Source organism: Fomitopsis serialis (genome assembly GCF_022376445.1).
Source record: "Fomitopsis serialis strain Sig1Antser10 chromosome Unknown B0H18scaffold_130, whole genome shotgun sequence".
Taxonomy (NCBI): domain Eukaryota; kingdom Fungi; phylum Basidiomycota; class Agaricomycetes; order Polyporales; family Fomitopsidaceae; genus Fomitopsis; species Fomitopsis serialis.
Window position 1 is genome coordinate 25,243 of NW_025955090.1, and position 27,254 is coordinate 52,496.

A 27,254-nucleotide genomic window follows, 5' to 3' on the forward strand; every position below is an offset into this window, starting at 1 on the left:
TGAACGACACACTGCCGGTTGCCAGCACCGTGATGGTGGCGGTGGCACAAGATCGCAATCTCGATCGAGATACATGGCCCGATCACTGCCGTTACGGATGTTGACCTTGCTTATTTCCCTCACTTCCTCAGCACTACACACAGCGTCCAGAACAATGCTGCATCGAACAGTGAGCACGGTCATCCTTTTCTATAACGGTCCTCCGACCCGGTTATTACACCAGCAGAATAATGCAGCGCAGGACTTAGGGCTGTCACCTGTTAAAGACGCCCTGAGTTTTTACCAGGCAGGAACAATCCACTCGCCAGATGCCTTGATTCAAGAGCTCGACATAAGATCATCACAGCTCGCTAAGAACGAATTCTATCGGTGTGAATCATGTATAGATGCCTGTGCTCGGTCTGACATCGCTCCACTGGCAGGCATGACATTGGATTGGAGAATGATCTTTGGATGCTCCTCCAAAGTCTATGGAATCTTATGGCCTTTGAGCACATACACCCGAACGAAGGCGATCCTGCAGATACGGCCCTTCGTCTCAGCGTGGCAAGATTTACGCGAAACATTGTCGCAGGCGTACCCAACAACCAAGACCGTGTATTGTATGGTTTGACAACCGAGCCTTGATTAACACGCCTGACGTACGTCTACAGTGAGAACGAGAGCCTGATTCGCTCGCTGCTCTATCGTTACACATCGTACTCCGCCGTTCAAGACCCTGCAAGTCCGCCTGTTTATCCTCGATTGTTACGATTTGTATTGATGCGCGTTGTCACTTCCAGCCTATCCGACTACAAGGATGCTCGTGCAGACTTTGTCAAACCTCGTGACAGGGAACGATCCATTGATAGCGAAGCTATGGAAACTATACCTGACACTGCCTGAAGAGCAGCTTGTCCTGCTGTACGTCGTAATCGACGGCGATACCGTTGTCGTCTGATGCGTTATCTCGACAGACGGCTACTGACTTCCCCAGACGCGAAGACGTATCCTCGACACTTGTCCTCATACTCAATTGTGTTCACTCACACAATGAGCGAATGTGAGTGATACATCTACCCATGCACCGCTCATGATCTGGCTGATACTCTTGCTTGAGGGAAATGCTGGTCATCGCGCCGCGCGGTCCTCGCATCACTATCATATGCTGGATCGACTGAGTCGCTGGTTGACTCGGAGGAGAGCGACGAAAGTCAAGCCTTCAACATAGGGTAACTGAAACCGCATCACCACCGACGCACGGACTGAGGGCGATGCCATCGTTCACAGATTTGAACTGTTCACTCAGATCATCGAAGCCGGGCTCGTTCCAGCATTATACAAGGCTATCTCCATGTAGGCACGCCCTCATTCGTACCATGTCCACTCGTTCACGCATGTCATAGGTCTGGAGAACCCATCACTCCCCCACAAACACGCTCCTAAAGCTCCTTGATTCGTACCTACACAAGTCATCTCAAGGATTGCCAGCGAAGGCGCGCAACGACGCACTGGTCCACATGCTGATCATACCTTCTTCGATCTCGCTGGATATGCCCAAACGCTACAAGGCGCGCTCTGGGCAGCGCTGATGGCTCACAAATGGCATCTAATGACAGCGAACAACTGAACGTAGTGAGCCCGAGAATGGCGTTGGCGTTGAGAGCACGCCCTCGCCGCTGAAAGAGCTCGATCTGCTCCTGCCGAAAGTCTCGGAAGCTCTCGTCCTCGTGTCGCAGTGCCTGACGACGCTCGCTCTCGCGTCTTCAACCGCACAGTCACAATCATCTAGCCATCCGGGAAGGTGAAGACGACGCTCGCGGGGGCGCGCTCGGCAGGTGGTGAAGGGCTTGTTGAAAGCCTCATCGGTAAGTCCACACTGTCATGTGCAATCGCGGAGGTACTGGAAGTCTCATCTCGCTCACAGAGACCCTGCGCCTCCTGGACCTCTTTCTGCCCCGCATCACGTTCGGAAAGGTTGTTGAGAGGCCTTCGCCACCGGGCATGCGTCCACCGCCCGCGGACACAGTCTCGAGCACTCAGTCAGGTGTGGAAGGCTTCAGCTACGTGAAGCGCGACCTGGTACGGCTACTCGGTATCATCGCTCTTGACGACAACCCAGTGCAGGACAGGGTCCGCGAGTGTGGCGGTATCCCTGTAGTAATGAATCTTTGTGTGATCGACGACCGGAATCCTTGTGAGTCTTTCAGTGAGAGCTTTCCGCACGTTGCTGAGCTCAGGACGCGCAGACATAAAGAGCACGCCATATTGGCCTTGCGCAACCTCCTTCATGGGAACAAAGCTAATCAGGATGCTGTGAGGGAGATCCAGCCTGTAGCGCGGTGGGACGAGAGGGGCGTGCTGCAAAGCCTGTCTAGGTACACGAAGTAGATGTGGCACCACACAGAAAGCGTATGTAGCGATAGCATCAGTAACTCTGTACAACGATCATTCCTCCTCCTCTTCCTCCATCTCAATCACTCTCTTTTTCCTCGATCCGCCTGCCGTCCGTTTGCGGACTGCACCGCCTTCGTCTTCCTCCTCACTCTCCACATCCATGCTGTCCTCCTTGCCCGGGTCAGCCCTATCGCATCACCTTCCCGTTTGCGCCTACGCGCTTCGTCTTCAATCTGCTTCTCAATCCTCTCCAATGCGTCCTCTTCGTTGTCCCCCGTTCCTTTTGTTTGCGCTTGGTACGTTTCTTGGGGGCGCTAGGATCGTCTGAGCCGTACGCGTCCGCATCTTCGTCCGAGTCGGCGACGAGAAGTCGTCCGTCAGGTACTCCCCAGGGCCCTTCTTCGCATCCTCCTTCTCGCCCTTCCGGCGTTTCCGCGCGCTGGACGGCTCCTCGCCATACTCGTCCTCGCTCCCGCCTCCATACGCCGCCTCCTCTTCCTCCTCCTCGTCGCTCCACATCTCGTCGCCCGTCTTCCGTCGCGTGTACCCGCTCCGCCGCTTCCGCCCGCCGAAGCCCTCGTCGCCCTCGCCGCGCGGCCGGCGCGGCTTGCGCGATGCAGCCTTCATCAACTCCATCTTCTCGCGCTCCGGGTCCATGACCGGGTCGGGCGCCATGCGCAGCCGCGCGACCTTCGTGTGCTTCTGTCCGACGGCGCGCACGAGCATGCGGTGCGTGCTGCTCTGCATGCCCGTCGGCCTAAGAGACATGTAACCCGTGACGAGCGCCTCGGACTGCAGGATCTCGGCGCGCTTGTGCTGCGCGACGAGGTAGGTGAGACCTTGGGACCTGGAGGGGCCGGGCGTGCCTTGGGATTGTGACTGAGAAAGAGGCTGGCTCTGCGTGCCGCTCCCGAAGGCATTCCGATGCATGGCCCCGGATGTGTCGACATTTTGAGTGATGTCGAAGAGCTCCTTGCCTAGGAGCAACGAGAGCGTGCCGTCTGACCAACGCACAATCCGAGCATTAGATTGTCGCCGCTATATAAGAGTGAGGTTCAGCGAAACGTAGAAGGTCTGATGGTACTTACGTCCTGTCCGTTCTCGTCCTTCACCCACCGCCACCGGACGGTGTTCTCGACCTTGAGCTTGATGGTCATACTCTTCTCTCGAGCACTCTCTGCTGCTTGCGCGTCTTCGTCTTCGCCTTCCGGGCCAATGTACGTGTCCGGGTGGAATGGCTTCGAGTCGACCTTGACGAAGTTTGGCATTCGGATGACCCAGTACTAGAGATAGGGATTGTTTAAGGATCTCTCGAGGCAACTCACTGAAACGTACATTGCCGTCTGAGCTACGTGGTACTGGGATGTTGGGTATGGCCGCCGTAGCTTCGAGGAGAATCTGCTCCGGTGGCTGCTCTTCCTCCTCCTCCTCAGCATACTCCATTGCCTCTCTATGCCGCCGCTCCGGCGAGGATATGCCATCCATATTCTCAGCATGCTCGGACGACGCCGGCGTTGCCGCTGCAGTTCTTGATCAACGTAAGTCAGACTGCGCGAAGCGGGCTTGACAGACACGCACTCGGAATGCTTCACCTCCTCGACATTCTCGTCCGCCTCTCCAAAAAGATCCTGCATCTCTTCATCTTGTACCTTGGGTCTGCGGAACCTGCACTGTCATCCACCACTATGCCTTGCCCAATCATGTCAATGTCATCGAGCACAGGCTCGTCCTTGAGTTCTTGTTGAACCGGGTCAAGCGCGCCAGCTAAGGAGGACATTGCACTGGTACCCAAAGGCGATGTTCAGACAAAAGCAGGAGGCGAAATGCCGCAACAGCCTTTGGGTAGTGGAACGAGGGAGAGTTGAGAGAAGTCAGAATATCATCGTCGCAGTAGATGAAGTTGGTGCTTGTTATGTGCGATCACCAATTTACTTATCTCGGTAACCATTTCTTATTAACGTCTACTAACGCGTGTTAATGTTACGATTTGATGCGCCACCGTGACAACGCCGTGCGCACGCTGCCAGTGAGCACATAAGTACTACGTGCTGTAGAACTCGTGGCAGCTATTATCTATCGACTTCTACAAGCTCTTGCAACCTATTCGAAGTTCTCGTCTACAGTTTGACGGACTGATATGTCTATAAGACCACAGACAGGGATCTGAACATCTCACTGGAACCACATCTCGCGACACTCTGCGGCCTCTGCTCCTCATCCTGCCTCCCGAGCTAGCCTCACAGTTGACACCTGTGGTCCTTCCATCCGAGATCCACTGCCAAACACAATATCTTATTCACTACTGGGCGCCATATCTGCCTGGGCCGCTCACCAAATGGCGAGGAATCACTTGCTGCTCACGACCCGCCTCTGCGACCTGCAGACTACTCGATGATCGCTCTGCTCGCTGGAACGCGGACCTCCCCCGAACGCAGATTCCCCGCGCACGTAGCTCGTGGCGATGATGCGGAGGGCGGAAAGCGTACAGTGACCGCCGGGCGGTGACGAACGTGTTCAACGCTCTGCTCAGTATCGGAGGCTCGGGCGCAGCGACGTGGTGGGCTGCTGGGAGACTGGCCTGGAAAGACGAGTGGGTACGTACTTACTGCAGTTTAACCGCGCTGTACACACTGAGACCAACGTGAGGAGTAGAAGGTGCTCCTGTCGTTGGCGGTTGCCCTGGTGGTGGCGGCATCTGAAGCCGTTCTCTACCTCATATGGGACTCGAGGTCGTCCCAGCGACCGCGCACACAAGTGCGTTCCCGCGGATTTTGCTCCAGAGTCGAAGAAAGCCGCGGAGGAGCCGCCGTTCACTCGGATGGTGTCTCGCGTGAAGAGGCGCCCATGAGCACCGCTGTCGCTGGGCGCGGGTCAGCCTATCTGCGCGAGCGGAGTGGGGCAGGAAGACCGGCAGATTCGTAAATGGGCTGCCTCTTGAGGTTCTGCGGTAATTGGTCTGGTCCTGAACAAGCCGTTGCACGACCTCCCCTGTTCCGTGTACACCAACTTGAGCTGTAAGTGGACACGCCTACGTCCCGTGCGTACCGTTGTCTACCGCAACCGATTCGCACAATCTGATGGACCCCATTATGCCGCAGCTTGTCTGTGACACAGCCACCGCGATGAGACTCAATCCCAGCTGGTCTAGGTAGGTTACGCCTTGAATACACGAAGAATCATTACACAGTACGGGGTACATTGTCACAGTAAATGGCAGAGGCGAATCTTGAGGCCGAAAGCACGTTCCGAAGTCACAGTAAGCTTTATTTTTGACTCGCACCGCTCCCGAGCTGCTACATCCTACACGGATGGCCCTTGTGGTTCTTCTTTCGCCACCGGTCCAGAGCCGTCCTCATTCTGTGGCGCCGCTCCGACGTCTCCTGCCCCGTTCCCAGCCCCTCGCCCACCAAAGCCCAGGGGCCCTCAGGCCATTCTTTGCAGCAAGTGCTTTATTGAAGATCGCCAACACAGCTCGTGGGTCAGCGGCACTCTTGGATGGTCATCGGAACTCCAGCTGACGACGTTGCGGATGCACAGGATCCGGAACTCGTTCAGCACGTGCTCAAAGGGCGGTCGTTCGGCACCCTGATGCTGTTCTTCTGAGCCACGCCATTTTGCGTTCAACGCGGCAGTGTACCTGGGGTGTGCGGGAAAGAGGGTCGACAACTGGAAGGGCCCGATGTCCTTCCTGAGGATGTAGCCCCCTCTGCGCAGGATCATCCAGACCAGGAGCCAGTAGAAGGATTCGAGGTCGTCCGACAGCTCTGGCGCGGTCGCGGTGGGGCTCCCAGCGCCTTCTCGCGGAGGCGATTCACGGAGCAGAATACGAATGTTCCCTGTGGGCAAGAATGAGTTGGTCTAGACCGTGAGTCACCTCGTCAACGGACTGACCATTCGGCGCGCGCAATGCGGTGCTGCTTTCCGTCGGAGGGTTGCCTGCGCGGGACGTTTTTGGTTGCGCTACACCTTCACCCGACGCCACGAATTGTTCATAGCTCTCCACGTCGGCTGCCACCCGTGAGACCCCAGGAACTGTTTCCACTCGAAGCCTATGTCGAGGTCGTGTAGGAATCCCTTGAAGCCAGCAGACGGGTGCCGGCAGAGGAGAACGTTTCCCTCGCTCACGTCGCAATGGAGCACGCCGGCATCGAATGCACGCTTGTGGCCTGGGATGGCCGGTGGAGTTAGCAGGCGGTGCGGGCGAGATCGGACGAAGACACGTACCAAGCAAGGCGTCGCGGATGGCCTCGACGAGCTCTTTGGTTGGCCCAAACTTGGCCAAGGGTGTCCCGACCGACTCGACAACGAATCGTTCGTGGCTCTTCTCGTGCTCCCGCCAGTCGTCCTTCCCCAGCAGTCGAGCAGAGACAGTCTGGTGGCCGGTGGCAGGTCCCAGCGACTGGTGATGGAGCGACGACAAGACCGCGATACCTGTCTGCGTCGCTCTGGCCCCGGGCAGTCGGTTGCGCTGCTCGACGCCGCCCAAGTCCTCTCCGCAGAGGAATTGGGCCAGTCCGGGTTGTGGCTGGACGTCGGCGTCGTCGCACGCCTCTTCCTCCTCCAGGCACCACTCGGAGTACGCTTGGATGTCTTCGTAGAAGCGTATCTCCGACGGTCGCGACATCGGGCGCCACAGGTCCTTGACGACGACGCGGTCGCCCGTGCTCATGTCGAGGGCCTTCCACACTGTGACGCCCCGCGAGAACGCGTGGCCGATGAATGTGGAGACCACCCTGTATCCCAGGTACTGCGACGCGTGGCCCTGTCGGCCGGTGACGGAGAACAGCCTGCATGCGTGCTGCTGCTCGATGATCTGGCGCCCTTGTTGTACGTCCGCCTCGTGCTGGCGTGCCAGCAGCGTGGTCCATTTGTACTCAGCGTCGGTGGGCGCCCGTATGGTGGGGTCGCTGCCAATGACGCTGCCACCGCCGTGGGTCGGATTGAGGAATCGCCAGAGGAACTCGTGGAGGATGTCGGGCTGCTTCGCGTACTCGAAGGCCGGAGACACCATGATGCCAGCGCGGTCGAACCTGTAGATGCGGGCGGTGTGGCCGTATACGCCCACCGCGAAGGCGAACAGGCGGCCCTGAGCGACCATGATGCAGTTCACGCTGCGCTCGATGCGGGTGAGCGTGGGGACGTGGTTTCCGCGGAACTCGGTGATTGGGTCGTCTGTGGCCGCGGCGTCGACGTCGACGACGATGGAAATATCCCACCAGGTGGCTCCTGTGGTGACGGGGAGAATGGGATAGCACGGAAGGCACGCGATGATGCTCGGTTCGCCGATGCATTTGTCAGTCGGACTGCACGCCCCTAGGTCCAGGGGCATGGCCTGACGGCGGTTGCTGTTGAAGACGATGCGCTTCTCGCGCGGAAAAGAGCAGACGAGAGTGTCTAATCCGTTGGTCTTGATCCCGGTCAGCTGCGCGTCGCATTTTGCACGACATCTCACTTACTATTGCGTTTGTCAATGCATGCAGAGATCTGTCGCAGTTCTGGTCCGGGACTCTGAAGACACCTCCCCTTGGGCGCGGACACGCAGGCGTCGGACGCTTTGCTCTGGGGACACAATGGTCGAGAAAGCTCTCTGCGTCGGCACCGACCACGGCGAACTTGCCACAGAACTGGCTCGGCCATATCTCAAGAAACCTGGGACTGTTCATGGCGATCTTCTGCGAGTTGTGCAATCTCGACATGATACTTGTATCCAGAGGGCGGTAGATGCTAGTGAGACGGGATATGCAGGACACAAACAGCGAGTGAGATGCAGTGGCGCGAAAGCGCGGGGGCGATCACACCCTGTACCAAACGGGTGCGTGGGTAACAAAGCCACAGTAGGTCCACGGAGCGTGCATCGCCGCGCGTGGTCAATCGATACGCAATAGATCTTCTGCTCGATATGGGCCAGTGCGACGTCCGCACGGACCCGAGCTGTCTCTATACTGCAGAACACAGATGAAAGGGGATGCCCAATGCGGACAGCAGGCAGAGCGCTATGCAACGCCGCAATAGTTAATCGACCCTAACGAGCCCAGGCAGGTCGCAAGGCTACATTCCAATAAATATTCGTAACTCGCTGCAGGAGGAGTCGCCACACGGTAAATTTGCCAAATATCCTGGGCAACGAGACGGCTCGGCTGTGAAAGCAAGGCCTGTCCAAAAGAGACGAACAATGGATGTGATGGATCGGCATCAGCCGCCCGATTTGGCAGTTCGAACTCCGCCTGATCCACGAGCGCGGTTGTGGCGCGGTCCCGTCGTCCTCTCCTCGTCGTCGTTGTGTGCCCATAGCGTGTCCTACGACGCGATTCACGCGTAGTCACCGTAGATAGTTGCTGCCCATACACTGCGGGTGCCCAGTAGCTCTTCAAACAAAGAATCGAGTCAGAGCAGTGTTCGTTTTCGGACGGTAAGCCATATCAACCTCCCATTTGGGCGAGAACCACAGACTGACTCACGAGCGGCCCATCAGATATACTTCTAGGGTACTTCCGCAAAATTTCCTTTCTGGATCACGACCACGGCCATTGGCTTGGATCTCCGACATGCCTTACCAGTCTAAACGGTCGCGGATGTCGCGCTCGCACGGCCCCTCGTGTGGCTCCCGCTGTAGCGATCATATCAACCTCCGCTGGCATCATCCGCAGCCCTCGTCCTCTTCCTCCGACATGGCGCACTACGTCTCCCCCCGCAAGGCGGGTGTACGGAACCATCGACCTGTCACCAAGCACGATACCCAGCAAGGCAGTCGCAAGAATCAGCTTGCATGGAAGAGCGAAATCGCAGGCAAAATCGTGCTCATCACGAATCCTGTAGCAGAGTTCCTCGAGCACTTTGTGCCCGGAGAAAAGCCTCTTAAGTCTGTGACCAAAGCGGCCTTCCAGATGCCGAAGAATGCCAGGTTAGAGAGCGAGATGTACGGTCCCTTGGTGAGCACGCCACTCCGGGTCAATTCCGCGTTGCTCACCCTGCTCCAGTGTGACGGATTCACTTCATTAGTGAGGCGCTTCGATCGCACAAGAAACCTGTATTCGTCAACCACAACCACGACCGCATCGTATTCCCCTACAAGCTGTGCGCATCGGAGCACCACGTCACTCGGCCGGATGTGATCGCCTCGTTTCCCGGCGAGGAGTCGATTGGCCGACATGCCGATTACTGGAGGAACATCTCGTTCGTCGTGGAGGTGAAGCTCGCCGTGAGCGATGATCCGATGAAGTCGTACTCAGATGCCCACGAAGCTACACTGGTCCAGCTGTCGAAGAGTGCGCGTAACCTGCTCGTGTCGCAGAGCCGACTGTTCGTCTTCGTTATCGGTGTCTATGGACCGCTCGCTCGGATCTTTCGCTTCGACCACGCCGGCGCCGTCTGCTCGGACGCATTCGACTACACGACCCTTGACGGCAGCCGACTCCTCCACGAATTTCTGTGGCGATTCACCATCCACCGCCACACTCTGGCTGTCGCGTCGTGGGCGATGACCCTACTGTGCAGCTCGTCCGTGCGGGACAGTGTGCGGAGGTCGTCAAGAAGCTGCGTGATGCAGGGGTGCAGGCGAAGAACACACCCGAGGCGTCGAAGATATATCGCTACGTCACTGTCGGGAGCTCGGAGGGGAAGCGGAAGGGACGAAGTATCTTGTCTACGACCTGCTCTTCATCAATCCGCATCTGTTCTCGCGGGCGACGACGGTGTGGGAGGCTATCGAAGTCGATGGAGACAACAAGCCTGTGAAGACGCCCGTCGTCATCAAGGACTCGTGGCGGCAGATGGTCCGACCACTCGAGACAGACAACTACAGGGAGATTTTCCGCGGCGGCGCAGATGTCCTGGCATTGCGGTTTCGTGTCTGGCGAAGACCTTGGTACAAAGGAGATCCTGTCTTTGCAGCGCGGCGAGCCCGGCGGTCGGGACGTCGGCCATCTCACAGTCACTGCACGACACTCCGTCAAAGGTACGGCGCATGCCCATAACGAGCGAAGCCATGTGCGCTTGGTGCTGGGGACGGTTGGTATCCTCTGTCTCGCTTCGAGTCGACGAAGGAGTTGGTGGAAGCTTTGCGCGATGCAATTATCGGTATGGAATCCGTACCGAATGCTCTGATACGCCTGACTTATTCTCTGTTACCAGGACACCGTGCAGCTTACGAGGCCGGCATCATGCATCGTGACGTTAGCGAAGGCAACGTCATGATATCGCGCAACCCCAATGATACGTTCAAGGGGTACATTCAAGATTTCGACTACGGTCTGAACTGGAAGAAGCTCCTTGATTTTCTCAAGCATGGCACGAAGCTCGAGACTGGGATGCTTTCGTACAGTCCGAAAGTGCGAAGATACTAGAGGCGCTCAAAGACGCCAGTAAGGCCGCTATGGAGGCGCAGCCCGGATCCAGATTGGTATCGGTATGAAGAGGAAGAGGAAGAGGAATACGAGGCGAGTTTGCGCCTGCTGAGGAGGACGAAGAATACTACGATGACGAACTTGTAGAAGAGGAAGGCTATGACGACGAATCTCAGGAGGTTGGAGAAGAGTGACTACCAGCGACGTCAGAGAAGGATCAGTCGAAGAAACTGACGACGGAGTTGTAGGCGATGATTCGGAGATGATGAAGAGAGGACGTCCTAGGGGTGTGGATTTGACCAGCACACAGTGTGCCGGCAAGAGCTGGTACGCCTGAACACGGAAGAGTTGAAACTACGGTGTAAACAACGAACGGTGCGTACTCTAGTCTGAGTAGCAGTGCATCATATGTTATTCTGTTCACGCAGGGTACCTTATTTTTCATGGCCCTGAGATCATCTCAGGCGGAATCGTTCACGAAGCTTGCCACGACCTGGAGTCGTTCTACTGGCTTCTCCTTTGGATTGTCCTGCGGCATACCAGACACAATCACCCTAAGGTGCCAGGGCGTGTGAGGCAGTCTTTGACGGGGACATGACGACACCTGCATCAGTAGAAGAACTCATGGCTCAATTCGCCCCACCCACACATCGCTCCGCGGCTTGTTGTCATCGGTAACATGCCGCTGACCACCCTTCTCGAGACTTCCGTGTGCTGTGTCTTCGCAGTGTGAACCCTTGACGAGACGGAACCGCTGACGTACGAGAAGGTTTGGATATCTTCAACGACGCGCTCAAGAAGGAATGGCCATCGACGATAGGGCGAGACCGTTCGTCCTACCCAACGACACGATAAAGTTCCGCGTCCCGAGGGCTCGGAGCGTCTGAAGAGCGATGTCAATAGCAGCAGGATTCAGTCATCGGGTCAGCGGAGTGGGCAATCGGTGCCTCCTCCTCAAGCCGGGCCTAGTGGCCAATCTCACCAGGCAGGTTCACGGACGCGACAACAAGCGGCGGCGCAAGCAGGCGGAAGTGGAGCGCGCGCAGCGAGCGGCAGTCGCGCTGGCAAGCGATCTTTCGAACGTCGCGACACGTCCGAAGTCGAGCCCGATCGATCGAAGCGGACGAGGACAGCCAGCGACCATGTCCAAGGCCGTTCTGCTCCAGCCAGAAGGAGACGTTCCACGCGGCGATGAAGGGACGTTGGTTTCTCGGCGACAATGCATGACCCTCATGCGTACGTTTGATTGCGCTGGTTCACCGGCCGCTTTTCACCGTTCCCCAGTACCGTCACTGAAAATCCGCTCGCGGTAGATGTGGAGGTATGATGTTGTACTTGGCTATTGCATGGACTGGTAAACTAGGATGGATCGTTTGCTATTACTGTACCACTGACTGCGATTGTGTCATGCGTCTCGATCTCTCGCTATGTCTGAAGGCGTTAGAAAGCTGAGGATTACCGTAGCACTCGTGATGTACTACAGTCGCGAGGTCACTGGTGCCAGTGAAGTTTCATATTTCATATTGGTAAAAGAATGCATGTCCGATTCTCTCTTGAGTGCTCATGAGCTTTGAGCTTTGAACTGACACCCGTGGCAAATTTAATCGCATGCGGCTAGACGCGATCTCCTGAAGTTTGAGTGGGGAGGAACTTGGTTCGAACTCAAGCTGAGGCGCGAGTCCGGCGTCTGGCATCGCTAAGTTCCAAGTTCAGTGGGGAAGACTTGGGAGCAAGCGAGATCGAGTCAATGAATAACGGTGAGCCTAGCGGGGGCGACTTGGAAGTTGGACCCCGGCGGACGGCAGTGAGCGCACGCCAATGTGCCAATGGCAAACACACGGCTCATAACGACAGCCTGAGAGCGCTATGCAACGCCGCGATGGTTAATCGACCCTAACGAGTCCCAGCAGGTCGTCACCCCGGTTGAGTGCAAGGCTATATTCCTTCCAATCATGATATTAGTAGCTCGCTGAAGGGATTCTCGCCACACGGTAAATTTGCCAAATGTCCTGGGCAACGAGAACGGCTCGGCGGCTGTGAAGACAAGACCTGCCCAAAAGAGACGAACAATGGACGTGATGGATCGGTATCAGCCGCGTGGCAGCCCCGATTTGGCAGTTCGAACTCCGCCTGATCCACGAGCGCGGTTGTGGCGCGGTCCCGTCGTCCTCTCCTCCTCGTCGTTCTGTACCCATAGCGTGTCCTGCGACGCGATTCACGCGTGCGCACTGCATATAGTCACTGTTGATACACCGCGGGTGCCCAGTAGCTCCTCAAACAAAGAACCGAGTCAGAGCAGTGTTCGTTTTCGGATGGTAAGCCATATCAACCTCCCCGTTTGGGCGAGAACCACGGACTGACTCATGAGCGGCCCATCAGATAGATTTCTAGGGTCCCTCCGCAAAATTTTCTTTTTGGATTACGATCACGGCCATTGGCTTGGATCTCCGACATGCCTTACCGGTCTAAACGGTCGCGGATGTCGTGCTCGCACGGCCCCTCCTGCAACTCCCACCGTGATCCTATCCCCTGCCCTCGTCCACAATCCATAGCCTCCTCCTCTGACATGGCCCACTGCATCTCCCCTCGCAAGTCGGGCGTCCGTAACCCTCAGCCTCTCAAGAAGCACGACGCCCAACAGGGCAGCCGGAAGAACCGAATTGTGTGGCGGAGCGAGATCGCGGGCAGGATCATCCCCATCACGAATCCTGTCGATGACTTTCTGGGGCATTTTGTCCCTGGGCACAAGCCTCGCAGGCCTGTCATGAAATCGCACTTCGACTTCCCGTCGGACGCCAAAGTCGAGAATGACCTATACGAGCCTTTGGTGAGCCAGGCTTGCGAATATAGCGTTCTGCCACTGACTACCATTTAGTGCGAAGGCTTCACCTCGTTGGTGAGCCGCTTCGACGAGGAAACGAAGCCCACCTTTGTCAACCACAACCACAATCGGATCACGTTTCCGTACGCGCTGGGTGCCTCTGAGCACCACGTCACCCGACCGGATGTCATCGCGTCATTTCCGGGCGAGACTTCTGTCAGCCCTCATGCCGACTACTGGAGAAACATTTCGTTCGTCGTCGAGGTCAAATTGAAGGAGAGCGAAGATCCCATGAAGTCGTATTCGCAGGAACATGAGGAGACGTTGATTCAGTTGGCAAAGAGCGCGCGGAATTTGCTCGTCTCACAGAGTCGTTTGTTTGTCTTTGTCATCGGCATCTACGGGCGACTAGCCCGGATCTTCCGCTTTGACCACGGCGGGGCTGTGTGCTCGCGCGCATTCAACTACACAACCCTTCAAGGCAGCCGTCATCTCCACGAATTCCTTTACCGATTCACTCATCCTCTCCATGATGATTGCCGCATCGTCGGGTCTGATCCGACCGTAGAACTGGTTGGTTCGGAGGAGCGTGCAAATGTGGTCAGTATGCTCCGCAACGCCGGCGTTAACCACGAAGACTCGGACGAAGCCTCCAAGGCCTACCGGTACATCACAGTCAGTCCTTCCAAGGGGCAGCACGTGAAGTATCTTGCCTACGACTTGGTCTTCATCAACCCCCACCTCTTCTCGCGGGCGACAACGGTGTGGGAGGCCATCGAGATCGGCCCGAGCAACGAAGCTACGGGTCATCCTGTCATCGTCAAGGATTCATGGCGACAGTTGGTCCGGCAGCTGGAGAGCGACAATTACAAGGACATCTTTAGCTCTGCCAAAGATGCAACCGACATGTCTGGCGTCGCGAAGTTCTTGGGTGGCGAAGATTTGGGAACAAGCGAAATCGAGTCGATGGACAATGGCGAGCCTGGCGGCGGCGAAATCGGACACCTGACTGTGACCGCACGCCACTGTGTTAATGGCAAACACGCAAATAACGAAAGGAGCCACACGCGCTTGGTGCTTGGGACCGTAGGCATCCCCCTCTCACGCTTCAACTCGACGAGAGAGATGGTGGAAGCGTTGCGAGACGCTATCCAAGGTAGGTTTCGTTGGTGGCTTTTGGCTACTCGTTGCTGATATGCTGTTGAACCTCAGGACATCGCAAACTTTTCGAAGGGGGCGTCGTGCATCGCGACATCAGCGAAGGCAATGTCATGATATCTAGGAATCCCGAGTCACAATGTACCGGGTACATTCAGGACCTGGATTATGGACTCAACTGGATAAGGTTTCTCAAGGAGCTCGGTTGGGGGTCGGAGGAAGCAGAATGGGATGCTTTCGTGAGGGACGAGTCCGCGAAGATTCGCAAAATCCGCAAAGACACGAAGCTAGCGAGGGCCTACACGAAGAGAGACACACCGAAGCCCGTCTTCGAGCAGAAAGCAGGCGCGGACGGCGGAGACATCAGCCAGCAGAACGGGGCCAACGCTCAAACTGATAACCGTAGCGGCAGCTCATTTGGTGCCAAACAGAGCCTTGGAACTCTGGACGGTCTCGGCAAAGACGAAGCCGACGATGCTCCTGGGGGCGTCGAAGTCTCCAGGCGCGACGAGCTGAAACCGACGGAACGCAGAACACCGAGTGCGGAGGATGTGAAGATGCAATGCAAAGTACGAACGGTGCGTAGTCTCTGTAGGGACTATTGCAATTACCTGAATTCAATCGTTCGGGCCAGGGTACACTGTATTTCATGGCGGTGGAGATAATCGAAGGCGGCGTCGTCCACGAAGTCCGTCACGACCTTGAGTCGTTCTTCTGGCTTCTCCTGTGGCTGGTCCTGCGACACACCGACCACGACGCCGGGCCACGAGGTTGCGAGTTGATTTTTGACGGCGACACCGACACCGAATGCAAATTCAAGAAGGCAGCATACCTCGACGAAGAGGTGGGCGTTTTTGTTCACGGGAACGAACCCCTATGCATGCTGCTGGAAGAATTCCGCGACCTCTGCAGCAACAACCACTGGAGGAAGAGCCAACCACCGGTGCCTCTGACTTACGATAGCGTCCTCGACGTCTTCAAAAAGGCCCTCGATATGGAGTGGCCTTCGGACGACAAGGCTCTCCCTTACATCCTTCCGGCTGATGACGAGGAGATCTCTCCTGTTCCATGCCAGTCGCGCAAACGCCACACAAGTAACATCCGCAGTAGCCAGATCCAATCCGAGGGCCAGAGCAGCCATGACCTTCCCAAAACTGATCGTAGTGGCCAATCTCGACTACCTCGGGCTGGTACTCAATCAGCGGCGCAGCGACGCGTAGGCGAAACGAACGGCAGCGCTCGTAAACGATCGCGCGAGCAGCGTGACACGTCGGAGGTTGTTGACCCTCAGCCTGTGCGGTCGAAGCGTACGAGGACGAACAGTGAACGAGGTCAATCTGCTTCAGGGAGAAGGGGACGGTCCGTCGGTAAATGAGAGGGCTCTCGCTCGACCCCGTAATATTTTGTGTACTATCGTCTCTTATTTTTGGACTTGTCGTAGTGCTGCTGTAATATTGATCACTGGAGGTTTTCCCGCTGCTACATACACTTGGATCACTCGTAATAATCTGCTCTTTGTCCCCGAAATTCTGTGCTACATACTAGCAGTGGGTATATTTGATCGCTACGATGCAGGCGCGCTGTTGTGAACGCAGGAAACCCCTCCTCCTCCTCCTCCTCCTCCTCCTCAGACGCCGGCGCCCTACCATGATATTAGCGCTCGTGTGTTCAGGCGCGCACAAAGCGCGCGCTCGAGATGCACTCGGTCGACCACACTTCTTTTCCACCGCCATGCTCATCTGAGGTCGTCCACTTCGCTATGTACGCATACCTGATTGCGCGTGACTGCCAACTCTCCTGAACGACGCTGTTCGTGACGGAAACAACAACTTTAACATGTCGGAGGAGGCAGCGCAAATCGCGAGGTACAGAGGTCGTCCTTCGTCAGACATCAGGTGCTGACGCGTACTAGAGAGGCGAAGGGCCTCCAGCAAGGCCTGAAGGATTCGCTAAAGTCTAAAGATCCGTGGGATAAGGATGTGGAATTCCAGCGCAAAAAGTACGTCCCTGTCGCCACATCTCTGCGCTAACTAGTCTCACCCGTGTAGTCTTCGACGGCAGTACCTACGCCTACTCTTCGTCTACCCTTATGCTGCTGAATCGCGCGATGTGGACACCCACCTCTGGATGTCGACGTCCTACCAGTTCATCTCGAAGTACAAGGAACGCATAGCCAACCTCGACCGTGCCATCAACCGACATCAACAGCAACAGCACCAGCAACAGGGCTCGTCGCGACAGCAGTCGGGACAGCAGCGAGTCGTTGAGCATCGCAAACTCCTTCAACGCTTTTCTCAGTTCCTTGCCGAAGAACATCGGTTCTGGAGGCAACTGGTCGTCCGGATACACCGCGTGTTCATGCTGGAGGACGCGAGTCGTGCGCTTGACGCTCTCCATATCGACACGGATGACGCCCCTGCTCCCGCTGACGGCGCTGCCCCGAGGCGTAATCAGCACCTGTTCCCGCAGGAGGCGGATGTGGCGTCCCCAGAAGCGGCATCATCGACGCCCGGCGAGCGACAAACCATGATCGCGGTGATGAGCAAGGCGCTCGTGTGTCTTGGTGACATCGAGCGGTACAAGGAGCTGTACAACGAGAAGGGCGGTCGGCCGCGCGCAGGGCATGAGGAGGGACCGTCTGCGGCGCCGGCGAGAGGTGGGAGGGGTCGACGCGGGGGCGGGGCAGCCCCAGCCCCAGTGCCACGTATGCGCAACTACGAGAAGGCGCAGCATTGCTACGAGGAGGCAAGGCGGCTGCTCCCGAGCGATGGCAACCCGTCGCACCAGCTCGCCATCCTGGCGACCTACCAAAAGGACACGTTTGGCTCGCTCGTCCAGTACTACCGATCGTTGTGCGTCCGCAACAGGTACGAGCCAGCGTCAGAGAACATGGACACGACGCTCGCGCGCGCATGGGAGCAGTGGAAGGCAAAGGAAGTGCGGCGGAGCAGAGAGGCGGAGACGGACGGCGCGGCGGAGACAGGTCCGATTGCTCCCCGACTGAGAGTTGAGGCGTTGAAGGAAAAAGTGATTGTTATGCATGCAATGTGGCGAGTCTCGACCGAAGAGTGAGTGTGGACGCGACCTCAGTAACACCGTTCTCCCGGCCTAACATCGACTCCTAGTACTACACCCTCGCTGGAGGCTCACTCGCGGAAGATCGTCGATAGCTTCAACGAGCTAGTCTCTGAACGTATCCTGCCGCTCGACATGATCTGGAAGGTAGTCATCCTGGCACAGGGCGCTCTCTGGCGGCATCGCTCCACGCGCCATCCAACACGAAATCTCACTCACGGCAACAAGCTGGCGAGCGCCATAGCGATCGAATCACATATCGCGACGCACATCATTGCCTTGCATCGCGCCCTGCTCGAGGTCGGCATCATGCAGGTGGCCGAGGCCTCGCAGGAGGACGGGGGTAAGCAAGATCTCGCGCAGTGCATAACCGCGGTGTTCCGTAGGGCCCTGCCTGCCCTGCGTCTAGCCAGTAAGTGGCTGCGAGCGAACTTCAAGTACATTCTCGAGCAGTCGCGCACTGACCCTGCCGGCCGTGCTGAGGCCAACGGTTCGGCCGAGGCCTTGGGCAGCGGTGATCGTCGTATGGACAAGCGGCAGGAGAGTCGCAGACGCTCCAACATCCCTAATGTCACGATCAGCGGCACGCAGGAGTTCTGGCATGCGTATGTAGAATTCGCGACGGCGCTGCTACGCACGTTCCCCGTGGAGAGTCTGCCTACTCTGTCTGTGCCTTTGGAAGAGGATGTGGAGACGACAGGGTTCTTGCCTCTCAAGCGCGCGGCCACAGCAGAGGCAGGCTCTACTGGGGCCCATGTCAGCTCACCTGGCGGCGCTCAAGGGGCGCATCCCAATGCCGAGTTTTTGATGAGGATACAGGAACTATTGCTCGACGCTCAAGCACTGGCCCAAGAAGAGGTAAGTAATTTTTTGCCTTTGTCAATTACCGTAGTTTGATATAAGGGACAATAGAACTCTCCTATCTTAGTCGTCGATGATCACTTCGTCGTAAGAGGTTCCATCGCGGTATCTACGGTTCGCCCCGTGAGCAGTGATCTTCCCAATGCATCACGCGTCATCGGTCCTATTGGCGATCCCAGTCATGCTGTCGGTGGTGTCCTCGACCAGGTAGAACAGGCCGATCACGATGACGACGACGATACTCGCACTGAGATTACACGCACCGATGACGATCCTGTTACTCTGGCGTTCCGCGAGGTGCTCAAGACGGATAGCGAGGATGACGAAGAGGAAGACAGAATTGTGTACCCTAGGACCGACTACCCAGATGTAGCTGCGGTAAACCCAGCATTAGGGACGCCGCACATGTACGCGACGCCCCGCAATGCTCCTTTATCGTCTCCGCCCCCATTGTCTCCAAGACTTCCTCGTCCAAAAAGTCCTCTCGTACCCATCTCGAGTCCACGCGGTATGGCGCCCATTTCCCCCCCTCGTGGTATGGCGCCCATCTCTCCCCCTCGTGGTATTGCACCCATCTCTCCCCCTCGTCATGCGCCGAGTAACGGCAATGCGCTGCCGCCACTAGCTGTCACCAAGTTTCAAGGAACGACTGCCCAGGACCTACTGATGGGGCTACGTCGATCCAGCGCGCATTCACGAACACCGTCTGCTCCCCAGCCCCAACTCTTGTTTGGTTCAGGCAATGCGACGTCGATATGGTCTACTGAGCGTGACAGGAACCCGCTAGGCTATCGGGACACTCCGGTCACGACTACTACTGCTTTTCCATCGTATCCACAGCCGTCCCAGCCATCGTTGCCGTCCACACTGTCTCCCGACAGGCCCCAGCGTCAGTACGTGGATAATCCGGCGCTCCCATTCCCAGCGCAGCAGCAGCCTTACTCCCCGTTCCGAGGCCACCAGAGGATCTCTTCGCTCAACCTTGGGTTGTCGCAGGGTCTTCCCAGCCACGGGTCTGGTCCTCATTATACAGTCTCTGGAGGCTATGCGCCATTAGCGGAAGCCCCAAGTGCTCTGTACCAGACGGGTCTGCCGTCTGCCTACGTAGACCCTACGCTGTCTGCGGCCAACCCCTTGCTTCGCCATCCTTATTCGCCCATGACTCAGGTGTCATCTTCACAGCGAATGCTCGACACGAGGGTTGGTCGCCCGCCTCCGGTCCTGCCGCCGTCCTGGAGCGGAGGCTCCCAGATATGGTCTAATCACGGCTGAACGAGGATTCCTCGCAATCCTTTACACTTCGGTGTACGGCTGTGTACACATCGAATGCGACACGTATGGGCTGGCGGCGCTTTGACTGCAGCTCACGTCAAAGGATCGTCGCGCTCTCAAATCGTCTCAGGACCTCGCTCTGCTCGGTAGTCGGCGAGTCATAGAACTCGCACGTTTTCGTGCACACCAGGACAGCGTAACGTGCTTGCACATCGTGAGAACGGCCTCGCTCGGCTCCAGCACATCTGCGCCCATGCCAGTCATGAACTTCAATCGCGGAGGCTGCGTGTTTTGTCTTCCCGACTCGGACCGCGACGCTCGAACAGAAACTCGATACTGTCGTCTTCTTTCGATTCTTTCTATTGCAATCTGTTTCCCTCACGCTTTACTATTTTTGTGATGTCGTATGGCGAGTAGCTGGCACAAATGAATGTATGATATGACAAGCACACCGTTATCGCTGTATACATCGTTGTCTCCTGTTAGATGTATAGTGACAAAGGCCGAATGTATGTGATCGTATATGTACATACGTACGTACTGCAGATATCAAGGATCGCACGGCCCAGGCTCGTTCATCTCCGCTTCCAAGCAGCGGCTCATCTCCCCATAGACCGATGCCTGGAGTCGATCTGGGTGGCGTTGTTGTTTGTGCGCTTCGACCAGTGTCAGATAGGTCGAGGCAAGGTCGAATGATAGTCAACTTGATCCGTCACGCTGTTTACGCGATCGCTTGCGGCTGCAACTACCGCTCGCCGCTGGCTGGCAAGTCACCTCCACTCCCTTGGTTTGGCAGTCGGGCTGAGCCTGTCCGTCGCGATTGACCGCTGTGTCCGGCCAGATAGACGGTCACAGGTTCGAGAGCGTCTGACCGGACTCGCCGGCTGCTATCGAGAGTGCTCGCGTGGCGGGCTGAGCCCGCTGGGAGGGAAACTCCCTCGTCTTGCTTGGGGAAAACATAGGGAGCAGCTTTGGCCCTCGAGGGCCATTTCCTGCTAAGTGCGTCATCGAGAATGCGCAGAACCTTGTTATATGTCAAGGGCTTGACGCGCCCATTCGATGAGTCGTTGTACTTGCAAAGCTTGCGAAACCTCTCCAGCAACCTGTTGAGAGGCTTGTTCCCGTAGACGACAACGGGAGACTGTCCCGTCACCCATCCGCGCTTCACCATCTCGCATGCGCTGTCAGTGTTGGCGCCGAACAGAACCGCATATGCCTGAGTACCTGCGTCATGGTCATGATCACAGTACCGCAGAACGATCCAGACAAGAAGCCAATAAAAGGACTCCAGATCGTGGCGAATCTCGTGGATGATGCCGCCGCTGATGATCTCCACGGCCATGAAGTATAGCGTCCCCTTGAGAATCGACCTCAGCTCAATTTGCCAGTGACACTGAAGATGAGAATGCGATACACACCGTCCGTTGTTTGCACTGCAGCTTCAGCTCCTCCGCGCTTAGGACCTTGACATTCTGTCTTGCTCCATCTTGTTCTGTAAGCGCAACGCCACTGGGACCGGGCTCGAGCTCGTCTTCCTCGTCATCACCGCATGCGGGGTCTCCCTCCTGGGGCGTCTCCCTCGGTTCGAGTCATTGTCCGAGTCGTCGCTAGAGTCCTCCTCGGAGAAGTCGTCTGAACCATCCGAATACGAGCTCGAATCATTGCCTCCTGAAGCCACATGACCTGAGGAATCGTCCTCGGAGTCATCCGAATCATCGTCCGAGGTGGAGGAAGAGGAAGAGAACCGTTGGAGTCGCCATCATTCTGGCGCGCCTGTCTTCCACAGACCTTGGCCTTGTGCTTCTCTTTGAGTGCCACTCGGAAGTTTGCGCACTCATCACGCACGAATGCATCCCAATCGGCCATTTCGATGCCCAATCCAAGTTTCTTGAGAAGCATCTTCCAGTTGAGTCCGCAGTCAAGATCCTGCAGATAGCCAGTAGATTTGTGCTTGACTCTCGAGAACATGACGTTGCCCTCGCTAATATCGCGGTGCATTACACCTGCTCCGAAATGATCCGCAGCGAAGCGATGCATCAGCAATGTTCACAACGTACTCATCAACTGAAGACAGCAGCGTACCACCGATAGCATCACGCAGCGCCTGCACCAACTCCTTTGTCGACTGAAATCTTGACAGAGGCCCGACGCCCACAGTGCAAAGAATCATGCGAGAATGGCTTCTCTCGTTTTTCGCGTGGTTCCCGTACACGCGATGTCGAGCGGTCACCGTAAGGTGTCCAACCCCCTGGCCACCAGGCTTGCCACGCTTTAAAGCCCGGAATCCGGCCGCTCCGAGGTCCTCTCCGCCACAGAACTCGGCGACACCAGGCAACCTGACACTGGCCCAAGCAATGAATTCATAGTTGTCGATCTCCTGTCGGGCCAGCTGTCGCCAGGATACCTTGACGACGACAGGACCGCCCACCGCCCGATCGCCAGCGTCCACCTCGATAGCTTCCCATAGTACCATCGTCGCACGCGAAAACAAGTGGGGCTTGATGAAGATCAGCTCGTACACTAGATACTTTTTCTTCCGACCCCCGGATCCGTTGGTTGTGTAGTGGTATGCCTTGGTAGCCTCGTGCGTGTCTGCGTGGTTCAGACCTGCGTCACGCGGCAATATTGTGACGACCTCCGCACGTTGCGCCGGACGGATTTGAAGCTGCAGGATGGGGTTCACACCGATGATGCCGCAACCAAGCTGCACTGTATGAGTAAAACGCCAGAGAATCTCATGGAAGAGATGGCTATCGCCAACTGATTTGATACGGTGGTAGTTGTGATTGACGAAAGCAAGTCGCTTCGCTTCAGAGACCAACGACGTAAACCCCTCGTGCTATGACAGCGCTCAGTTCATGTGCAGGCAAACGTCCCACTCTGTAGACAGCTTACCAGAGTCCCATATAGGCTATTTGCATGCTTTACATTGGTCGGTATATGGATAGTATGCCGCTTCGCAACAGATCTAGGAGGTTGCTCTCCTGCCGTGAAGTGATGAAGAAACTCCTCGACTGGGTTTGTGATAGGGACAATACTACGAGCAGTATCGCGGCGGCCTTTCCAGGTCCTCTGGATCTCAACTCTGCCCTGGGCCTCAGGCTGCGCCAGTGATTGATCAGCCTGCTCAATGTTGAGAGGCCGTGTATTTCGAGGGCCTTTTCCCCCAGGCAACTCGGAGACATGACGTACCATGCTAGAGGACGACGATTTGGAGTGCAGACGAAGCCAGAGCAGAGATAACAGCGGGAGTTGCACGGAGTATCATGCCAAGTCACGGTCAGACTGGCAAGACAAACGTTGTCGGAGGTTCACATCAGTGGCCACAAAGTGGCCGCCGTCGTAACCAAAAGAGGCAATGGAGTCGCGGAGGAACCATCTGACGTTGATCTGACGGACTGGCACTCATAGTACTACTGAATAGTTATTACTAATAGTCGGTCACCGTCCCTACCGTCCGATAGTTCATTGTCAGACCGTTCATGGGCTGGTGAGCCCTATCTTATTGGTATATACTGAAGTCCAACGTCGCCTGAGGTGTATCAGTAGCGACGAGTACATAACAGAGTCTACGCGCAATTCTCGGAGCCGCTGCCAATGCGGGACCACCGCTGCGTCACAGCATTGATTAGATACATACACCAATCACTCAGTCACTCGTTCATTTCTACCGCGAGTCAATATGTTGACGAAGAAGTGATCGTAGAAGTAAATTAGGGATCAGTCTAATACCAGGGTTGCGCATCCCACTCCACCACAGCCGACAATTCTTCATCGCCGTGCGGAACGTCTCCTTCCGGCTGGAGCAGAACGACCTTGGCCGCGGTCACTGTTCGTCCTCGTCCGCTTGGATCGCTCGGGCCTTGACTCCAGTTCCGACGTGTCGCGATGTTCGAACGATCGCTTCCCACCGCGACTCCCACTTGCTGCGGGAGCATCTCCTCTCCCTTGCGCCACCGCTTCTTGTTGCATCTGTGGGGAGCTAGCCCGCCGGGATCGACCACTAGGCCCGGCTTGAGGGGGCAGTATTGATTGATGGCTTTGCTGACCGGACGACTGGATCTTGCTACTGTTGACATCACTCGTCGGCCGTGTTTTGTCCTTGGGACGCAGAGTTTTGTCGTCATCCCTCGGTAAGACAAAGGCCCTGGCTTTATCGTTCAATGGCCAATCCATGGCAAGGGCCTTCTCGAAGACCGCGAGGACGCTCTCGTACGTCAGAGGTTCCATCTTGATCATAGGACTGTTGCTGCGGAGGCACAGCATACGGAAGTCCTCGAGCAGGGTAGTCAGCGGTTCATTGCCGAAGACGATGAGCGCAGGACCCGTATCCTCGCCCGTATCCTCGTTGACTCTGTTGAGCCATGCGGTCTTCAGACTTTCGCAGGCCGCGTCGCTATCGCCATCGAAGATCACCTCGCACGCCCGAACACCATTTGGGTGGTTGTGCACGGTATGCCGCAGGACAATCCAGAGGAGGAGCCAAAAGAACGATTCCAAGTCGTGACGAGCTTCATGAACGATCCCGCCTCGGATAATCCTCACGGCCATGAAGAATAGGGTACCCTAAGTCACCCAACTAAGCATAACTCAGCAATCATCATACAGACCGGACGACGCACGGTTCGTTGTTTGCATTGTTGTTTCATCTCCTCCGTGTTTTGGGGGGCACTAGCCTCTTGATACACGCTATCGTGCCTGGTCAGATCCACGCCTTCTGGAGCATCCTCGATCTCAACTTCCTCCTGTTCATCGTCGTCCGAGGTCCACTTTTCTACCTGATCACCATCATGATCGGTGTCATCATATTCGTCGCCGCTATGATCGTCGCCAACCTCCTCATCCGGCGCAGCGCTTGCGTGGCTATCGGCGTATTCGTCCTCATCTTCGTCGGCATACCAATCGGGCTCGGGCTGCGTCCTCAAGGCGGCCAGAAGAGCCTCTCTTCGTGCCTCCTTTAGCTTCGCACTCTCTGATTGTACGAAAGCGTCCCAGTCCTCGAGCTTCGTATCATGCTTGAGAAACTCAAGGAGCTTCGCCCAGTTAAGCCCATAGTCAAAATCCTGGATATACCCCTTGAACGTATCATTGGGGTTGCGCGATATCATGACGTTGCCTTCGCTGATGTCACGATGCATGACGCCAGCCTCGTAAGCTGCGCGGTGTCCTGCCAGTAACAGAGGATAAGTCAGGAGAATTCAATAGAGCACTGAGTACGAATGCCATACCAAGGATTGCATCGCGCAAAGCTTCCACCAGCTCGTGAGTCGAGTTGAAGCGAGACAGAGGTATACCCACAGTCCCTAGCACTAACCGCACATGGCTTCGTTCGTTGTAAGCATGCACTGTACCCTGGGTAGTGTTCTTGGCGGAGTGTCGTGCAGTGACTGTGAGGTGACCGACGTCCTGACCGCCAGGCTCGCCGCGCTGCAGTGACAGTATCTCCTTTGTACCAAGATCTTCGCCAGACACGAATGCGGCGACGCCAGGAATGTCGGTGCGGCCGCGGAAGATCTCCCTGTAGTTGTCTGTCTCAAGCTGTCTCACCATCTGCCGCCACGAGTCCTTGATGACGACGGGCGTCTTCACAGGCTTGTTGTCTCCATCGACTTCGATAGCCTCCCACACCGTCGTCGCTCGCGAGAACAGATGCGGGTTGATGAACAGCAGGTCGTAGACAAGATACTTCGTCCCTCTCCGCTTTCCCTCCGAGCTCCCGACAGTGACGTAGCGATATATCTTCGACGCCTCGGGTGTGTTCCTCACCGTTACCCCTGCGTCACGCAGCTTCTTGACGACCTCTGCACACTGTCCCGCACGGACGAGCTGCACAGTAGGGTCATCGCCCACGACGCGACAGCCAGAGTGTGGCGGTGGATGGGTGAATCGCCACAGAAATTCGTGGAGGAGTCGGCTGCCGTCAAGGGTCGTGTAGTCGAATGCGTCCGAGCAGACGGCGCCGGCGTGGTCGAAGCGAAAGATCCGAGCGAGCGGTCCATAGACACCGATAACGAAGACGAACAGTCGGCTCTGCGACACGAGCAGGTTACGCGCACTCTTCGACAGCTGGACCAGTGTAGCTTCGTGGGCATCTGAGTACGACTTCATCGGATCATCGCTCACGGCGAGCTTCACCTCCACAACGAACGAGATGTTCCTCCAGTAATCGGCATGTCGGCCAATCGACTCCTCGCCGGGAAACGAGGCGATCACATCCGGCCGGGTGACGTGGTGCTCCGATGCGCACAGCTTGTAGGGGAATCCGATGCGGTCGTGGTTGTGGTTGACGAATACAGGTTTCTTGGTGCGATCGAAGCGCCTCACAAGCGAAGTGAAGCCCTCACACTGGAGCAGGGTCAGCAACGCAGAAATCACCCGGAGTGGCGTGCTCACCAAGGGACCGTACATCTCGCTCTCTAACCTGGCATTCTTCGGCATCTGGAAGGCCGCTTTGGTCACAGACTTAAGAGGCTTTTCTCCGGGCACAAAGTGCTCGAGGAACTCTGCTACAGGATTCGTGATGAGCACGATTTTGCCTGCGATTTCGCTCTTCCATGCAAGCTGATTCTTGCGACTGCCTTGCTGGGTATCGTGCTTGGTGACAGGTCGATGGTTCCGTACACCCGCCTTGCGGGGGGAGACGTAGTGCGCCATGTCGGAGGAAGAGGACGAGGGCTGCGGATGATGCCAGCGGAGGTTGATATGATCGCTACAGCGGGAGCCACACGAGGGGCCGTGCGAGCGCGACATCCGCGACCGTTTAGACCGGTAAGGCATGTCGGAGATTCAAGCCAATGGCCGTGGTCGTGATCCAAAAGAGAAATTTTGTGGAAGGACCCTAGAAATATATCTGATGGGCCGCTCATGAGTCAGTCTGTGGGCCTCGCCCAAACGGGGAGGTTGATATGGCTTACCGCCCGAAAATGAACTCGACCTTGACTCTCTGCTTTGTCTGTTTTATTTAAGTGATTGACGGTCACCTGAGGTGCACCCACACCGCTGCGCGCAGTGTCTACGCGTAGATCGCGTCGCAAAATACGGAGGAAATTCAGAATGAGGAGGAACAGAGGACGGCGGGACAGCGCCACAACCGCGTTCGTGGATCAGGCGGAGTTCGAAACACACATCAGCTACCATATCGGGGCTACCACGTGGTTGATACCGATCCATCATTTCCATTGTCCGCCTGCTTTGGGAAGGTGATGTCTTCGCGACCTTGTTCTGGCGTTGCTTACTTGAGTCTGCCATTTTCATCCTGGGCGTTGGGCAGCATGCTATGTTTCATTAATGTTTCCGATAAGAACACGAGACTTACGCAGCGAAGAGACGCTCTTCGCAAGCATCGGAAG

At 56.6% G+C, this 27,254-nt stretch overlaps 7 protein-coding genes across 7 annotated transcripts; 4 read left to right on the forward strand and 3 right to left on the reverse strand.

Moving 5' to 3' along the window:
• Nucleotides 1–453: 453 nt before the first annotated feature.
• B0H18DRAFT_1087466 (spinocerebellar ataxia type 10 protein domain-containing protein) lies at nt 454–2,370 on the forward strand (the record flags this gene model as incomplete). The annotated part of the gene is made up of 10 exons (XM_048032171.1): nt 454–602; nt 654–724; nt 783–903; nt 977–1,042; nt 1,100–1,109; nt 1,250–1,335; nt 1,394–1,493; nt 1,599–1,756; nt 1,890–2,180; nt 2,229–2,370. 10 exons carry the CDS (start codon nt 454–456, stop codon nt 2,368–2,370), a joined length of 1,194 nt encoding a protein of 397 aa, XP_047887309.1.
• Nucleotides 2,371–2,427: 57 nt separating this feature from the next.
• Nucleotides 2,428–4,153, reverse strand: B0H18DRAFT_1124679 (Leo1-like protein-domain-containing protein; the record flags this gene model as incomplete). The annotated part of the gene is made up of 7 exons (XM_048034898.1): nt 2,428–2,547; nt 2,594–2,690; nt 2,741–3,414; nt 3,465–3,659; nt 3,712–3,904; nt 3,955–4,004; nt 4,058–4,153. The coding sequence occupies 7 exons, from the start codon at nt 4,151–4,153 to the stop codon at nt 2,428–2,430; spliced, it is 1,425 nt and encodes a 474-aa protein (XP_047887310.1).
• Nucleotides 4,154–6,429: 2,276 nt separating this feature from the next.
• B0H18DRAFT_835948 (uncharacterized protein) lies at nt 6,430–6,688 on the reverse strand (the record flags this gene model as incomplete). Its single annotated transcript, XM_048039443.1, has 2 exons — nt 6,430–6,542; nt 6,601–6,688. Coding segments are annotated over 2 exons (201 nt in total), but the record flags the coding sequence as incomplete, so codon positions are not given.
• Nucleotides 6,689–8,921: 2,233 nt separating this feature from the next.
• B0H18DRAFT_959156 (uncharacterized protein) lies at nt 8,922–10,718 on the forward strand (the record flags this gene model as incomplete). Its single annotated transcript, XM_048042787.1, has 5 exons — nt 8,922–9,305; nt 9,398–9,887; nt 9,931–10,148; nt 10,201–10,330; nt 10,507–10,718. The coding sequence occupies 5 exons, from the start codon at nt 8,922–8,924 to the stop codon at nt 10,716–10,718; spliced, it is 1,434 nt and encodes a 477-aa protein (XP_047887312.1).
• Nucleotides 10,719–13,284: 2,566 nt separating this feature from the next.
• On the forward strand, nt 13,285–16,221 carry B0H18DRAFT_1215343 (uncharacterized protein; the record flags this gene model as incomplete). Its single annotated transcript, XM_048036628.1, has 4 exons — nt 13,285–13,545; nt 13,594–14,695; nt 14,752–15,275; nt 15,332–16,221. 4 exons carry the CDS (start codon nt 13,285–13,287, stop codon nt 16,070–16,072), a joined length of 2,628 nt encoding a protein of 875 aa, XP_047887313.1. The 3' UTR covers nt 16,073–16,221.
• Nucleotides 16,222–16,533: 312 nt separating this feature from the next.
• B0H18DRAFT_1124683 (uncharacterized protein) lies at nt 16,534–19,905 on the forward strand (the record flags this gene model as incomplete). Its single annotated transcript, XM_048034899.1, has 5 exons — nt 16,534–16,562; nt 16,610–16,696; nt 16,746–17,765; nt 17,823–18,630; nt 18,685–19,905. 5 exons carry the CDS (start codon nt 16,534–16,536, stop codon nt 19,903–19,905), a joined length of 3,165 nt encoding a protein of 1,054 aa, XP_047887314.1.
• A 745-nt stretch (nt 19,906–20,650) lies between these two features.
• Nucleotides 20,651–26,559, reverse strand: B0H18DRAFT_1124684 (uncharacterized protein; the record flags this gene model as incomplete). The annotated part of the gene is made up of 10 exons (XM_048034900.1): nt 20,651–21,262; nt 21,324–21,479; nt 21,544–21,908; nt 21,988–22,744; nt 22,801–23,007; nt 23,661–23,908; nt 23,955–24,471; nt 24,528–25,072; nt 25,134–26,250; nt 26,299–26,559. 10 exons carry the CDS (start codon nt 26,557–26,559, stop codon nt 20,651–20,653), a joined length of 4,785 nt encoding a protein of 1,594 aa, XP_047887315.1.
• Nucleotides 26,560–27,254: the final 695 nt, after the last annotated feature.